The sequence below is a fragment of the Octopus sinensis genome, unplaced genomic scaffold (assembly GCF_006345805.1).
Source record: "Octopus sinensis unplaced genomic scaffold, ASM634580v1 Contig01936, whole genome shotgun sequence".
Lineage (NCBI taxonomy): Eukaryota > Metazoa > Mollusca > Cephalopoda > Octopoda > Octopodidae > Octopus > Octopus sinensis.
Window position 1 is genome coordinate 1 of NW_021825225.1, and position 16290 is coordinate 16290.

Genomic DNA, 16290 nt, shown 5'->3' on the forward strand with positions numbered 1-16290 from the left:
AGAAAAGAAGGAGAGAGAGAAAAAGAAATGAGAGGAAGAAAGAGAAGATGAAGGTAGAGAGGAAGGGAAAAGAAAGAGAGGAGACAGTGGGGAAATGAGAGAGTAAGAGAGAACAGACAAATAAAACGAGCGAAAGAGAGGAAAGAAAATAATAGAGAGAAGAGAGAGATAAAGGAATCAGAGGGAGAAAGAGAGAAAATTGAAAAGATAAAGAGAGATAGTCCAAGGAAAACCAGAAATAAAAAGAGAGAGAAAAGAAGCAGAGATGGAGAGAGCGAGAATAAAAAAGAGAAAGAGGGAGAGGAAGAGAGAAAGATGGAAGATGAGAGAAGAAAAAAGGTACTGAGTGAAATAAGAGAGAAAAAGGGAGAGAAGAGAGGAGAAAGAGGAAAAAACAAACACTGAAGAGAGAGAAATGAGAAGAGAGGATAAAAGAGACGTAAAACGATAAAAGAGAATGAGAGAAAAGAAAGAGGGAGAAAGAGAGAAAAGAAAGGGAGAAAACAAAAAGGGATAAGGCAAGAGAGGAGAGAAATAAAAAGTAAGTCCCTTAAAGGGAGAAAAGGAAAAGAGGGAAAGAAGAGGGGAAGGAAAGGACAAAGAGGCAGAAAGAAAGAGAGGGAGAGGGAGGAAGAGAGAAAAGGAAAGTGAGGGAGCGAGAGAAAGAGAGAAGAGAAAATATTGCCAGAGAAAGAGGAAGAGAGGAAAGAAAGAGAGAGATAAAAGGAAGCGAGTAAGGGAGAGAGAAAGAGAGAGGGAGAGGGAAAAGAAAAGGAGAGAGATAAAGAAGAGAGAATAGAAAAAGAGAGGGGGAGAAAGAAGGAGGGAAAAGGGGGAAAAGAATGTGAGAGATAAAAATAGGAGAGAGAGATAAAGAAAGAGAAATGGAAAAAGAGAGAAAGAGAAAGAAAAATGAGAAAGAGTAAGAAAAGAGAGAAAGAAAGAAAAGTGAAATGGAAAAAGAGAGAAAAGAATAAGAGAGAGGGTAAAAGAGGAAAAAGAGAGAGGGTGAAAGAAAGAGAGAGAAGAAAAGGGAAAGAGAAAGAATGTAAGAATAGAAAGAGAAAGAAATGAAAGAGAGAGAGAGAGACGGAGAGAGAAAGAGAGAAATTGAGAAATAGAGAAAGAGAAAGATAAGAGAAAAAAGAAAAAGAGAAAGAGGAAGGAAATGAGAGAGAGAAAGGGAGGAAAGGAAAATGGGAAAAGAGAGAAAAGAAAGAGAGAGAGAGAAAAGAGACACGAAGAGAGAAAGGGAAAGAAAGAGAGAGAAGGAAAGGGGAAAGAGAGAGAAAGTGAGAAAAGAAAGAGAATGAAAGAAATGAAAGAGGGAGATAGAGAGAGAAAGAATGAGAGAAAGAGGAAAGAAAGCGAGAAAGAGAGTGAGAGACAAAGAGAGAACAGAGAGAGAGAGAGAGTAAAAGAGACACGGACAGAGGAGAAAGAAAGAGAGAGAGAAAAAGGGAAAAGAGAGAGAAAGTGAGAAAAGAAAGAGAAGGAAAGAAATGAAAGAGGGAGATAGAGAGAGAAAGAAGGAGAGACAGAGAGTGAGAGACAAAGAGAAAAGAGAGAGAGAGTAAATGGAATTTCTCTATTTCACATGTCCTCACTTTCTTCATTACAGATTAATAAACCTATTCATGGATCTGGACCAACTCCTTTAATGTGGGCCTGTGACGTGGGCGCCGATAGAAGAATCATCGAAATATTGATAGAATCAGGAGGCGAGGTGGGAAGAAAAGACCCAATTGGTCGTACAGCTTTACATTGGGCTGTTAAGGGGTAAGTTGAGAATCAAGTAAAATCTGCAGATGTGTTTTTGTTTGTAAATTTGTTGCAATTGCAGACACAGGTTCAATATCCAAAGAGGCCAGAGTAGTTGCAGTGGGACAACAGCACAACAGCAGACTAGCAAACAACAACAACAACAACAACAAGCTTCTCTTTAGTCATCGATCCAATTCATTAGTCATTATTCAATCATAACAATCCCGAATATGATGATGATAACGGCGATGATGATGACGATAACGGTATTGGTGATGTCGACCATGATGATGATGTTGTTGTTGATGATGATGTGATGATGATGATGATGGTGATGATGATGATGATGATGATGATATGATGTCGCTGATGATGTTGATTATGATTATAGTGGCGACGAATGATGATGAAGACGATGGTGGTGGCAATGAGGGGGGATGATGACGATGATGATGATGGGGATGATGATGATGACGATTATGATTATAATGATGATAATGATAACGACGATGATGATGATGACGACCATGATGAGGATAACAACAATGATGATTATGATGATGTTGATGATGATGATGATGATGATGATAAAAGATGATAATTATGATGATGATGATGATGATGATTATATTGAAGATCATTATGTTGATGGCGATGATGACGATGATGATGACGATCATGATGAGGCTGATGATGGTGATTATGATGATGATGATCATGATCATGATGATCATGATGATAACGACGATGATGAGGCTGATGATGGTGATGGTGATGATGATGATGATGATGATGGTGATTATTTTGATGACGAAGATGATGATACTGTTGATGTCAATGATGATTATGATTATAGTGGCGATGAATGATTAAGATGATGATGATGATGATGATGATAATATTGAATATGATGACATTGTAGATGATGAAGATGGTGTTGGCGATAAAGACGGTGTTGGCAATGAAGGTGATGATGATGATGATTATGATGATGATGAATGCTATGATGATGATGATAACGATGATGATAAAGTTGATGATGATGATGGGGATGATGATAATGATTATAATGATGATGTGGGTGATGATGAGAATGATGATGACTATGATGAAGATGATGATGGTGATGTTGACGATGATGACGATGATTTTTATGATGATTATGATGATGATTATGATGATGATCATGATCATGATGTCTGTGATGATGATGATTGAGATGATGATGATGATGATGATGATTACGATGATATTATTATGATGATCATGACGATGATGATGATTATGTTAATGACGATGATGATGATGATGATGTCGATCATGCTGATGATGGTGGTGATGATGATGATGATGGAGGCGATGATGATGACGATGAAGTCGATGATGATCATGATTATGATGATGATTATGATGATGATGGCGATGATGATCTCGATGATGATAATGATGATGATGATGATTATGATGACGATGATAGTGATGACGATGACGATGATGGTGACGATAGTGATGTTGGTGTTTATGATGGTGATGACTATGATGATGCCGATGAATGATGATGATGATTATGATGATTTTGGAGATGTTGAAGATGATGGTTGATATGAACGATGATGATGATGATGATAGTGTTGTCAATGAGGGTGATGATGATGATGGAGATGATGAAAATGATGATGATGAAGGCGATGATGATAATGGTGATGATGGCGATGATGATGATTACGTTAATGATGGAGGTGGTGGCAATGATGATGATGGCGATGATGTCGATGAGGATGATAGCGATGAAAATAGTGCTGCTGATAATGATGGTGATGATGATGATGATGATGATGATGAAAGCCAAAACAATTAGGTGTTTAATGTAAATTAGTCAATGTTTCTATCTTTTACTCTCAGTCATAATCTTGAAGTCGTGGAACTCTTACTATCACGGGGAAGCGACATAAAGGGGAAGGACGATGATGGCTGGACTCCTCTCCATTTGGCTGCAGCGAATGACCGGAGAGATGGCGTTGCATTCCTATTAAAACAGACCGATGTTGAGGTTAGTGGTTATATATATGTGTTTGTGCGTGTGTGTGTGTATGTGTGTATCTGTATATATATATATATATATATATATATTACTTATATATATATATATATATATATATACAAATAAAATGTATGGATGTATATATAATGTAAATTGTGGTTTGCATATGTTAGTGTTTCTCTTCATTCATATTATATTCCGAAATAATCCTAATCTTCTCCGAAAGGTTTTTCTCGATACTTTCCTAACAATTTATCCACTTTTTGAAAAATTACGAGGAAACAAAAGATACTCTTGTGAATTTTTGCTGAACTCTTCACCCGAACTTTGGGGTACACTTATATAGGTACGTATATATAATCGTATATATAATGTATACATGCCTATAAGATATAATATATATATATATAGATATAGATATGTATATATATATATACATATGTATATACACATATATATAACAATATATATATATACACACACATATGTATGTATATAAACGTATATATGAGTATACATATACATATATACATATATACATACACACACAAACACACATATACATATTTATATATATATATATATATATATATATATATATATATATATATATATATATATATATATATATATATATATATATACTTCATGAGACCCTTATTTTTTCCCCATAGCTTTGTGGTGTTTCCTATTTTATAATGAAAATCATTGATATTCGATGAAGATTATGTTGAGAAAATGGAAGCATTTGACGAGTTTCAAACCAATCCCAACTCCAGACATAATTGTTGATTAAGACATTGAAAGGGATGGATTTTCAGAAAATTTTATTTAGAAATATTTATTCTTAAAAGCTTCATGATGAAAATGCAACCACATTCATATATATATATATATATATATATATATATATATATATATAGGCAGAGGAGTGGCTGTGTGGTTAGTAGCTTGCTTACAAACCACATGGTTCCATAAGAAATCGGTTTCTCGATTTTTTACACTCATCGATTTTTTTTTTCATGTAACCCAACTTTGCCCATGGATTGAGAACCCTTCCAGCAAGGTAAATAGGACGCCCAAAAGCGCTCCTGATCCTCTGTGTGAGAAGCGATTATGTTCAGATCACAACTAAGTTTATACATATGGGCAAAACACACACACACGCACACATATACGTACATACACCTATTGTATACATGTTTTTGCACGCCTTTGCCCCTGCCACTGTCCCACCACTACCTCCTACCCGAGTAATACCATCAATTAAAGCAAGTTTGGCACCCGGAAGTAAGTTTTGTAACAGGAATAGAGAAGCCTACCTTCTTCCGCAGAGATGTGAAAGTCATACCTCTCCTGGTCAAACTAAAGTGTTTGACCAGGTCTTAAAAACAAACAAAAAATAGTGTAATAGGTGTAAAACAAATTCCTCTAAACGAATACGACCCAAAAAAATGCGCGCTCACGAAAAGGGGTGGGGGAGAAGCCTCGGAAATTTCACATTGTGAATGTTACGTGTCTGACCCGGGCACAAAAACAAAAAAATTGTGTAATAGGTGTAAAACAACTTGTTCTAAACGATTATCAAGAACACACACACGCACACACACACACACACACACACACACACACACACACACACACACACACACACAAAGAGAAATAGTTGGTTCAAGGCAAGACTGCATTGAACTGAATTTAAATAAGCAAGAAAGATATTATCAAAGAAAAGGCCATAGGCCTCTCCTCCCACCCTCCTTTCGCGAGAGCACATTTTTTTGGTCATATTCGTTTAGAGGAAGTTATTTTACACATATTACTATTTTTTTGTTTGTTTTTATGACCGGGTCAAACGCTTTAGGTTGACCCCTCTCCTTTCGAAAACATGAACAGTTTCGGAACATTGTTTACAAAATAATAGCTGATCGTTTGCGAAGGAGCGTGTCTACAGTCAACACGTAGGTTTTTTGCTCTGGTAACCTCTGTTCTCTCCCATGTTCACGCACGACCAGCTATATATCGCTATGATTAGAACAACGGATTCAGCTAATTTGGAAATTAGTTGTGGAGAAACGGAGAATATCGTCCATGTGGCCCGTATATATATACGCGCAACACACACACACACACAAACATTTCATACATGTGTCTTTTACGCATACATGCTCGCGTGTGTGTATGCGTGACTGAAGCCATTCACACATACAAACATACATAACAACACCTGTCTGTCTGTTATTGCCAGTAAAAAGACGAAATTATAAAAATCTCTCTCTCTCTATCTCTATCTCTCTCCGTCTCTCTCTCTCTCTCTCTCTCTCTCTCTCTCTCTTACACCGTCGCTAGGAGGGGACTTAATTAATGTTTGCTTTGTAAACAATGGTAGCTTTCACCATCTTAAAAATTTAGAAGTTATGGCTCAAAATTATTCACTGCTATTCGCGGATGTCTCAGGGAAAAATATTTTGATGAAAATACAGCTGGTGTCGTGACGAATGACCTCCTAAAATTTGAGTGACATGCGTGCTAATTTGTGGATATGCATAAATTACAAAAACGTACACACACACAAAGACGTTTTTCCTTATACGAGGGAAGTTCAATAAGTAATGCCTTTGACCCACTTGCAATTGTTTGATCTAGCTGAAATTTTGCATGTGCAATCATTTATATCTCTATAGAGTAAGTGTCAAATTACAGCTCTGAATTAATTGTGGTTTCTGATTTACAGGTGTTTGAACCGAGTCAAGTGTGAAATGGAGCCTGTTGAGTGTCGAGCAGTGATCCGGTTTTTGTATTTGAAAGGACGCACACCACGGGAGACTTTTGATGAAATGAAAGTAACTTATGTTGATGATGCCCCATCATATGACCTTGTAAAACGCTGGCATCGTGAATTCAAACATGGTCGGAACTCTGTGGAAACAGCTCCCAGATCTGGTCGACCCCTTCTGCCATTGATGAGGCATCTGTCCGTCAAGTTGAGGCTGCCATTTTGGAAGATCGACGCATAATTATTCGCCAAATAGCCCATGAGGTCAAGATTAGTACCGGGTCTGAGGAAACTATCATTCATGACCCATTTGCATATGCAAAAGGTGTCTGCCAGATGGATTCCCAGGTTGCTCACGCCTTTCCAGAAGCAAGAACGCGTCGAGTGCTCGAGGGTGAATTTGGAGATGTGCCAAGATGAGTCAAAATTTTTCAAAAGACTGATTACACAGGATGAAACCTGGGTTCATCACGATGATCCAGAGTCCAAAGCCCAGTCAATGCAGTGGAAGCACCGTGACTCACCTCCTCCAAAGAAGGCAAGGGTGCAGCCCTCCGCTGGCAAGGTCATGCTCACAGTCTTCTGGGACCAGGACGGAATAGTGATGACAGATTTCCTGGCAAAGGGTACCACAATTGCAGGAGCCTATTATGCTTCACTTTTGAGGAAATTAAGAGAAGTTATCAAAATCAAGAGGCGGGGCAAGATCAGCAAAGGCATCCTCCTCCTGCAGGACAACGCTCCGGTCCACAACTCGCTTGTCGCCAGATCAGAAGCACAGGCGTATGGCTATGAACTCCTCCCCCACCCCCTACTTTCCTGACCTTGCACCCTCTGATTTTCACCTCTTCCCAATCATGAAGTTGTTTTTGAAAGGAAAGCGTTTCCCAGATGATGCAGCCTTGATTTCTGAAGTCACGTTGAGGTTGGAGGACCAAGCTGGGTTCTTCTACAAAAACGGTCTCCAGAGCCGCATCAAACGATGGGAGAAATGCGTAACTATGGGTGGTTCCTATGTAGAAAAAGACTAATAACTGTGCCAAGTTTCGTTGATCTACTGCTATGGGAAGTGGGTCAGGGGCATTACTTATTGAACGCCCCTCGTATATATATATATATATATATATATACATATAGGGGTGAGTGTCTGTGTGTACGTGCGTGTGTTTGTGTGCCTGAGTTTGTCCCCCAACATCGCTTGACAACCGATGTTTACGTCCCGTAAACTAGCGGTTCTGCAAAAGAAACCGATAAAATAAGTACTAGGCTTATTGGGGTCGATTTGCTCGACTAACGATAGTGCTCCACCATGGCCACAGTCACATGACTGAAAGAAATGAAAGAATAAAAGAATAAATGTAACTATGAACACACACACACGCGAACACACGTATATACACACATACACACACACATTTTGCTGCTCTATGTGTTTATTTATTGAGTTGTTCATCCTATATGCGTGTGTTTGTGTGTGTGTGCATAAATATATTTATATGCACATATGTATGTGTGTATACACGTGTGTATATACAATAGAAATCTCCATTACCTACTCCCCACCCCAATCATTCCACCTGTTTAATTAATTTCATTCCTTCTCTTCTCTTTTTCTGTGAGTTTTTCTTTTAATTCTTCACCACCCGACTCCCCTTTCAGACACCATTTTTAATGTTTTTATTCTTTTCTTCATCAGGTTAATCCTCGAGATGAAGATGGTCAAACACCGCTGCACCGGGCCTGTTATAAGGGAAGCTTGCACACTGTCGAGCTGTTGTTGGGTCACAATGGCATCGATGCCAATGTCGTGAACAACAAAGGTGACACACCACTGCATGTGGCAGTTCAGCGGTAAGTCCCCATTGGATCTGGAATATCCAAATCTGTTTCTTTTATGTTTTCAATAATGTTTGTTTCTTTTTCATTCAGTCATTCATGTCATAATCCCACCATGGGGTCATTGTCTTCCTTCTCTCTTTCGCACTGTAATCTACTTTATTAATTAATCATCACCATAATTGTTATTGTTGTTGCCTGACTGGACTCTTTACTTCATCTCGTTCTCCATTTCCTCAACGTCACAGGTTCAAATCCTCTCTCTTCTTCCTTTCATCCCATCTAGAACTACTTTCTCTCTCTTTCTCTTTTTCTTCCTCACTCTCTCTCCTTTGTAGTTTCCCTATTTACTCTGACCCTGGGCTAAATAGATAATCATCCCCTTACAGTATTTACATTTGTCTCTTTTATGTTCCATGTTCAAATCCTACCAGAATATTTACTATCACTCTGGGGTCAATATAATCTGTACCAGTAATACCCAGGGGTTCCTTTAATAAACTGTCTTCCTTCTTTTCTCCTGTTCTTGTTTCTTATTACTTTTAGAGAAAATAAATTGTGTTATTTTATTTACGACTCTTTACGTTCAGAGTTCAAATCCTGCCAAGGTCAACTTCTTCCATCTTTTCAAGGTTCATAGAATACAATACCAGTCATGTACTGAGGTTCATATGATTACCTGTAGCCCTTCTTTCCTTTCTAAATTTCATGTTTATATTAGCTGTCAGAATTCTTAGCAGTATTTTTCCTGTCTTTACATTTCTGGGTTTACTCAGGTGTATATATATCATTGTTCTACTGTGTAGAGTGTGTATTGAATAAATATATATGTGTGTGTGAGTATGTGTGTAATAATTGCTGTAATTAAGTTATTGTGATCTAATTACATTTGTTTTCTTTAATGACCTAATAACTATTATCTCAAGCTGTGTGATGTTTGTTTTTTTCATGTTTTTCTTTCCTTATCCATTACTTTCAGGCAAAGATATAATATAGTGTCAAAGATGCTGATCCAGGTTAGTTAATAAATACATGTTATATACACTCTCCAGTATTATATTGATATGTATAATATAAATATTACCAATGTACCAGTGAAATAATGGAGATAGATTTAATCACATGTACTACAAAAGCCTTGTGTTTGTGGAGGAATTTTATATTGATCATGTTGATGTTGATATTAGCGGTGTGGACAGTCCAACTGACCACCACCACTGATAATAATATCTTTAATGGTCAAATGAAACAAGGTCATTATGAGATGAACCAAAATATAACAGATATCATGTATATATATATATATATATATATATATATATATATATTAATTGTTTTAGACATTTGCCTGCGGCCATGCTGGGGCATCATCGAATTTTTAGCCAAATACATCGATCCCAGTACTTTTTTTTTATTTTAAGCATATCACTTATCCTCTCAGCCTCTTTGCTGAACCACTACACACACACGCACACACACACACACACACACCCATGCACACATACATAGGCACACACATAGATTTTGTTCAGCCCAAGGCAAGAGTAGAATATACTTGCCTGAGTTTCCATGCAGAGTGATTCAACGTAGAACCGTGTATGGTTGGGAAAAAAGCTCCTTTCACTACAACCATATATGGATGTGTGTCTATCTATTTCTTTCTATCTATCTATCTATCTATCTATCTGTCTATCTATCTATCTCTATCTATCTATCTATCTATCTATCTATCTATATATCTATCTATCTATCTGTCTGTCTGTCTGTCTAACTGTCTGTCTGTCTGTCTGTCTCTCTATATCTCTTCTTGTCTATGTATGTAAGTATGTATGTATCTATCTATCTATCTGTCTGATAAATTCTTTTACATGTCTGCATTAGTGTATAGGTTATAAATCATACAGTGCCATCGTACAATTTACAAAGTAAAACAGGTATAAATGACAAGCACCTCAGTTCATAGAATATCATGTTTACATCCATTCTTCAATGCAATATACATATACAAGAACAGAATTTTACTTTCAAAATATTAATGTATGGAAGACAATAATTTACAAAACAGTTTTTTATGGAAGAGAGAAGGAGATTTAGTAAGATATCAAAAAGGAAGCAGTAAATATACATACATGCATATACACTTATATATATATACATATACATATATATGTTTATTAAAAATTGGGGTGGTTTATGGGATTACCCTGGGTTTCCCATTCATAAAGGGTTTAGCTTTGTACCGTATCGTAAGACCCCAAAACCTGTTGGCCTAAGACCTCTTCAAAATATGGAAGGGAAAAAGCCAGGGATTTAATTTTTCTGCAAACGATCCTTTTCAGCTCCCTAGCAAGAGATTATCCCAGTGACCATGTGGTTTCTGTTAAATAGCTCACCATTGAAGCGTTTCTACATATTCACTGAAACCACGGGTCTCCCATAAATATGAAAGAATTTGACCTCGGATACTCCAGCAATAACATCCCCACGTCATCCAACGAACTATACACCCGTATGCAGCTGGAAAAGCTATTGGACGTGATTAGGCGTATGAGGTGAAGGGCTTTTCCAACCTCCATATTTGGAAGAGGTCTTAGGCCAACAGGTTTTGGGGTCTAATGATACGCCATGGAGCTAAATCCTTTTTGGACCGGAAACCAAGGGTAATCCCGGAAACCGGCCTTCCCCAGTTTTAAAATATACACTGCTCTGCATCTTAGAGTGTGCTTCTTCTCCGGATTTATCTTTCTACAATCAAAACATATATATACATAGATATGTCATTATTCAGTTTATTTCAAGATACTTTATTTTTCACTTTATGTCAACATCCGCTGCACAGCTAAACTATGCACAGTTTCTCTATGTATGTATGTATGTATGTATGTATGTATGTATGTATGTATGTATGTATGTATGTATGTATGTATGTCTGCACGCACACACTCACACACGTTGTGATATAATTGCCACTTAGTCTACCTCAGGAATTTCACGGTTTTTTGAGTTTTATTACAAATGGGGGATTGGGAAATGGAGTATTGACCCATTTTGCATTGGACACTTGTGGGTTGGATACTGTATAATTGGATGTATTGCATCCTCCGGTGCAGATGCATCTTATCTGGTGTCTTGTTTTACAGAAGAAACCTCACTAAATATTCTCGGTTTCGCTTGACATGTTGTTGCCAGGAGGTTGTTGGCTATAATGCTATAATCCAAGAAACTACTGACAACAACAACATACCAAGCGACACCGAGAACTCCCCCACCCGCAAGGAATCGATGCAACATGGGTCAAACCAATCGTTGTGATGAATAAAGTTTCTCGTGAACTTCATTTTACATATTCCTCATTCAACATTTATATTTATATATCCAACAGTAATGTATATAAATCTCTCTCTCTCTCTCCCTCTCTCTCTCTCTCTCTCTCTATATATATATATATATATATATATATATATATATATATTTATATTTGAGTGTGTCTCTGTGTATGTGTGTGTGCAAGCGCATTAATTTCCAGAGGGAGTCTTTACCTACGTCTACCACCACCACCACCACCACGTTTTAACCACCTCAACAGTTTTATGAACCTCTTATTAATTATAGCAACATCAAAAGTATACTTTAGAAATTTCAATTCTTCTTTACTAGTCTTGATCTGTTAATCATGTGTTCACTCGTGTTCAGCTCCCCTAAAACTTACTATAGTTAGGAATACAGGTAGATTAAGCTGAAACAATCTATTTAGGACATCTTTATCCTGTCTAGAACACATTCTCATAGCAACATCTAGAGGATCTTACGAAGGTTGATTTTTCGGACAAACATCAAATGTACATGATCAGTTTGATCAAGTATACAGTAGAAGACAATATTGACACATTGATATCCATCCTGATTTTCATGTAAATTTTCATTTTCTATTTTTACTTCCACAAAGGGTTCACTTCAGTTGGACATTAAGAACAAAATGGAAAGGACACCATTGCTTGAAGCCGTTTCCCGGGGTCACCTCGGAATGACACAAAAGTTAATAGCTCTGGGTGCAAATGTAAATGCTGTTGATGGTGAAGGTAACAGCTGTTTGCACCTAGCCATGGCAACAAAAGTGTTTAATTCCGAGGATGCACCCTTGGATTTACTAAACGAAGTAAGTTTTTAAATTGTTTGCGTATATACATGCGTGTGTGTCGGTGTGTGTGTGTGTGTGTGTGAATTTGTGTATTTGCGAGTCTTTGTGTGAGTGTGAGAGACAGACAGCCAAGCTTAGCTTGTCTTGTATCAATTCTCCCCTATCAACCCCATCCTCCATTACCATTCCGTGATCCAGTCTCCCCTTGTGACCCGAGTGATATTATGTAACAAACAATATTCCATCTCCTTTCACTCTCAAAGATGTCGTCTCACCACGGTCGAGAGGTGACCCATCTCGGTTGTTGGCCATATAAACACAGCCATCACAATGTGACGGAGAAGTGGCCTATTTAATAGAGGAGATATTATTCTCAATTAACAATGATGCAGGATAGAAGAGATGTCTGAGCTTTATAATGCTGGTGCCATGGTAAATACATCCAGTCCATTCTATGAAGAATTCTGAGTGAAACTGCTCTCTATCCTACTTCTTGTACACTACATGAATCCACTGACTTCTTGTGGACATGTCATAACAATGTTCAATGTTAAGACACTAGAGAATAAATACAATAAAGCATGGTCCTTAGTGAGATTTCCAGTATTTAAGTTCTGTACTTAGGCACACACACACACACACACACACACACACACACACACACACACACACACACACACAACACACACAAACACACACACTCACACAGACAAACACACACAAGTAATGATTTTGAGTTTGAGTATATATCTTGTAAAATGCTGTTTAAAGCCCGTTTACTGTATTCGGCTATCTGATGTCATCAATAGTATGAACTTCAATACTACTGGACTTTTTGCTGTCATCTCATAAATGAAGCAGTTTTTTATAATCCTTATATCTTTCTGTTAATCTAAAACATATTCTCCTTTATTTTCTACAATGCTCCTCCATCTATCTGGTAGACTTGCAAGTCGCCTCTTCCAAAATTCACTTGTCCGTGATTAAAAATACTCCTCCATTACTCTTCTGACTTGACACTAATTCCTGCTTCCTTTACTTTACCGTAATCATTCAAAGATGCTTCTTGCTTAATCATGGAAACATTATTGATATGTTTGGTTATGTCTGTGTGGTATTGACTTTGTTATGTTATAGGTGTTTTTGTTTCTGATATAACTTATGTTCTTTCTTCTCATGTTGTGTTATATTTATATATACAATACTCTTTCTTATGGCCACATGGTCGCCTTTATCAAGCCAATTATATAGATAGGTTCTTGTTGGTTTGTTCTTCCTATATTTGATTTTTCTATTGAATATATTGTGATATTTGTGATTGACAAGTAAATATTTACTCATTAATAAGCTTGATGTTAATCAATACGGTTTGTCCTGCTCAATGTAATGACAATATATTTAGAGGGTGTCTCAGTGTTGAAAATAAAGTAAAAACATGAAAATGGGAAATGGACTCAATTAAAGATTATGTAGGAACTAAATACTTTGTAATTGCTTTAATTAGTGGATAAACAAGCTATGAGTAAATTTAGATGAACTTTTGTGTAATTAGGGGCATTTGTTTTGAATATTTGTGTAATATTGTCATCATTTTATATTTCATCATTTGTAGTGCTGCACTGCCCTTAACCTGAAAATAGAGGAAAGGCTCTCTGGTACAGTGGTTGCGAGATATCTCGCCAGCCAGGGAGCGGACTTCCACCATAAAAACAACAAAAATAACACACCATTGGACCTCATTAAGGATCCAAATTTGAGAAGAAAATTAGAAACATGTTTACCACCACAGTAAGTATTTCCTGGCAATGGAACAGATAAACCAGTACATTTTCTATTTTGTATATAATCATGTTTATATGTTTTTTCGTTTTGATTCTACCAATACATTATACTGTCGCTAGTGTTTTTGTCAAAGGCCACACAATAAACAATATGCAGTTGTTAGGAGATCAAAGAAAGAACACGATTTTGATTACATTCACATGATTCGTAATGTTGACATTTATACTTCACTGTCCATCACCACCTACCCCTCTTCATTCCCTATTTTAAAGATTTGTGATCAATAGGAAAATATAGATCTAAATAATGAAGTGAATGAATTCCATTTTGAGACTGTTACTTAGAAATAAGTGGAATTTATCTGTCTACCAACATCTTTTTCTCACTCTTCTATGTCCGAATCAGTCAATATTAAGAATGATTTCATAGAAAAATAACCTACAAACACACACCAACAGTGTATATATTATATTTCTGCAAATACTGATGGAACATCGCCACATATCTTCATGGAAAAAAAAACCTGCCAGGAAACGTAAATAATTCAAGTAACACATATACCATTACTAGGTGTTTTAGTCGCCCTTGACTCCCGTATTTTATAAGGTTTGGCAATTTCTTTGCCATACATCTCTCTGTATTAACTACTTAAGAAGCAGACACATTTCCCCCTCAGTGAATATACAAAACTTTCTTTGTCTGTTGAAATTCAGATATTGTTTATGGATATTGATTTTTGGACTGTATAAATATTGTTCTGCTTTATTCAATTGACGAGCTTCAGAAGATTTTATTTGCTTTTACAAATAATCGTTTATGTGAATGTTTTAATAATAATAATAATAATAATAATAATAATAATAATAATAATAATAATAATAATAATAATAATAATAATAATAATAATAATAATATGTCTACAGAGCGCAGCTGATATTATTGGAAAGGGGCAAAATAAGGGAGAGAAAACTAGAACTACATGCACGATACATATAATAAAGCCTCCCAAAATCATGGTGGAAATTATCTCATCAGCATTGCCCAAATGATGTTGGCATCAGCTTTAAGATATACCCAAGGCCTGGGCCCCGTATTATCTGCCCACAGCATAAATCAAACTCGCATCACATAACAACAATACGGCAAAATTATTTCACCTCAAGTGGACCCGCTCCATTTAGCATTACACCAAAATACATTAAAGCAGAAAAAGAGTATTTGGAAAAATCCTTCAAGAAATCCCGGATAAAACTCCAACACCAGTATATGTCCCCGTAAACAGCAACTCTCTCCTCGAGTGGGTCATGTTGTCCGCATCCTGATTCGCCCGGTAGTGGGATTTCGTTAAACATGACCTGCGCTAATACTGGCCGAAACCTATCATGCATACATACATATATAAAAGACCCCCTTCGGTCATGAGTGACCATGGGTTTGCACCTAGAGAGTTACCCTCTGAGGCACAAGTCTGGGCAAGGTTGTTTTTTTTATGGAAGACCAGTAGTCGCCCATGCATACCGGCCTCCCCTCTCCATGCCACCAGTGTTATCCAAGGGAAAGACAAAGGTCGATACAGCCTGGCACCTGTGACGTCGCAACTCATTACTACAGCTGAGTGAACTGGAGCAACGTGAAATAAAGTGTCTTGCTCAAGAACACAACACGCAGCCCGGTCCGGGATTCGAGCTCACAACCTCACGATCGTAAGCTCGACGCTCTAACCACTGAGCCATGCGCCTTCACATAGCCATGCGCCTTCACCAGTATACACACATATATATATATATATATATATATATATATATATATATATATATATATATATATATATATATATATATGATAGATATATCATCATCATCATCGTTTATCATAGGTTTTCCGTGCTAGCACGGGTTGGACGAAAATATATATGAGTAATATTTGTAGGCACGCCAACATGAGTATCTGTTCGAA

At 37.0% G+C, this 16290-nt stretch overlaps 1 protein-coding gene across 2 annotated transcripts; it reads left to right on the forward strand.

Moving 5' to 3' along the window:
• The first annotated feature begins 1457 nt into the window (after positions 1-1457).
• Positions 1458-14389, forward strand: LOC115227124 (histone-lysine N-methyltransferase EHMT1-like). Of its 2 annotated transcripts, XM_036498544.1 has the most exons (7): positions 1458-1773; positions 2031-2036; positions 3667-3814; positions 8275-8429; positions 9394-9430; positions 12361-12570; positions 14165-14389. In XM_036498544.1, the coding sequence occupies exons 1-7, from the start codon at positions 1598-1600 to the stop codon at positions 14342-14344; spliced, it is 912 nt and encodes a 303-aa protein (XP_036354437.1). In that variant the 5' UTR covers positions 1458-1597; the 3' UTR covers positions 14345-14389. The 2 variants fall into 2 exon arrangements, with proteins under 2 accessions (XP_036354437.1, XP_029653904.1); XM_029798044.2 differs by lacking the exon at positions 2031-2036 and having other exon boundaries at positions 1458-1779; positions 14165-14388.
• The last annotated feature ends 1901 nt before the right edge of the window (positions 14390-16290 follow it).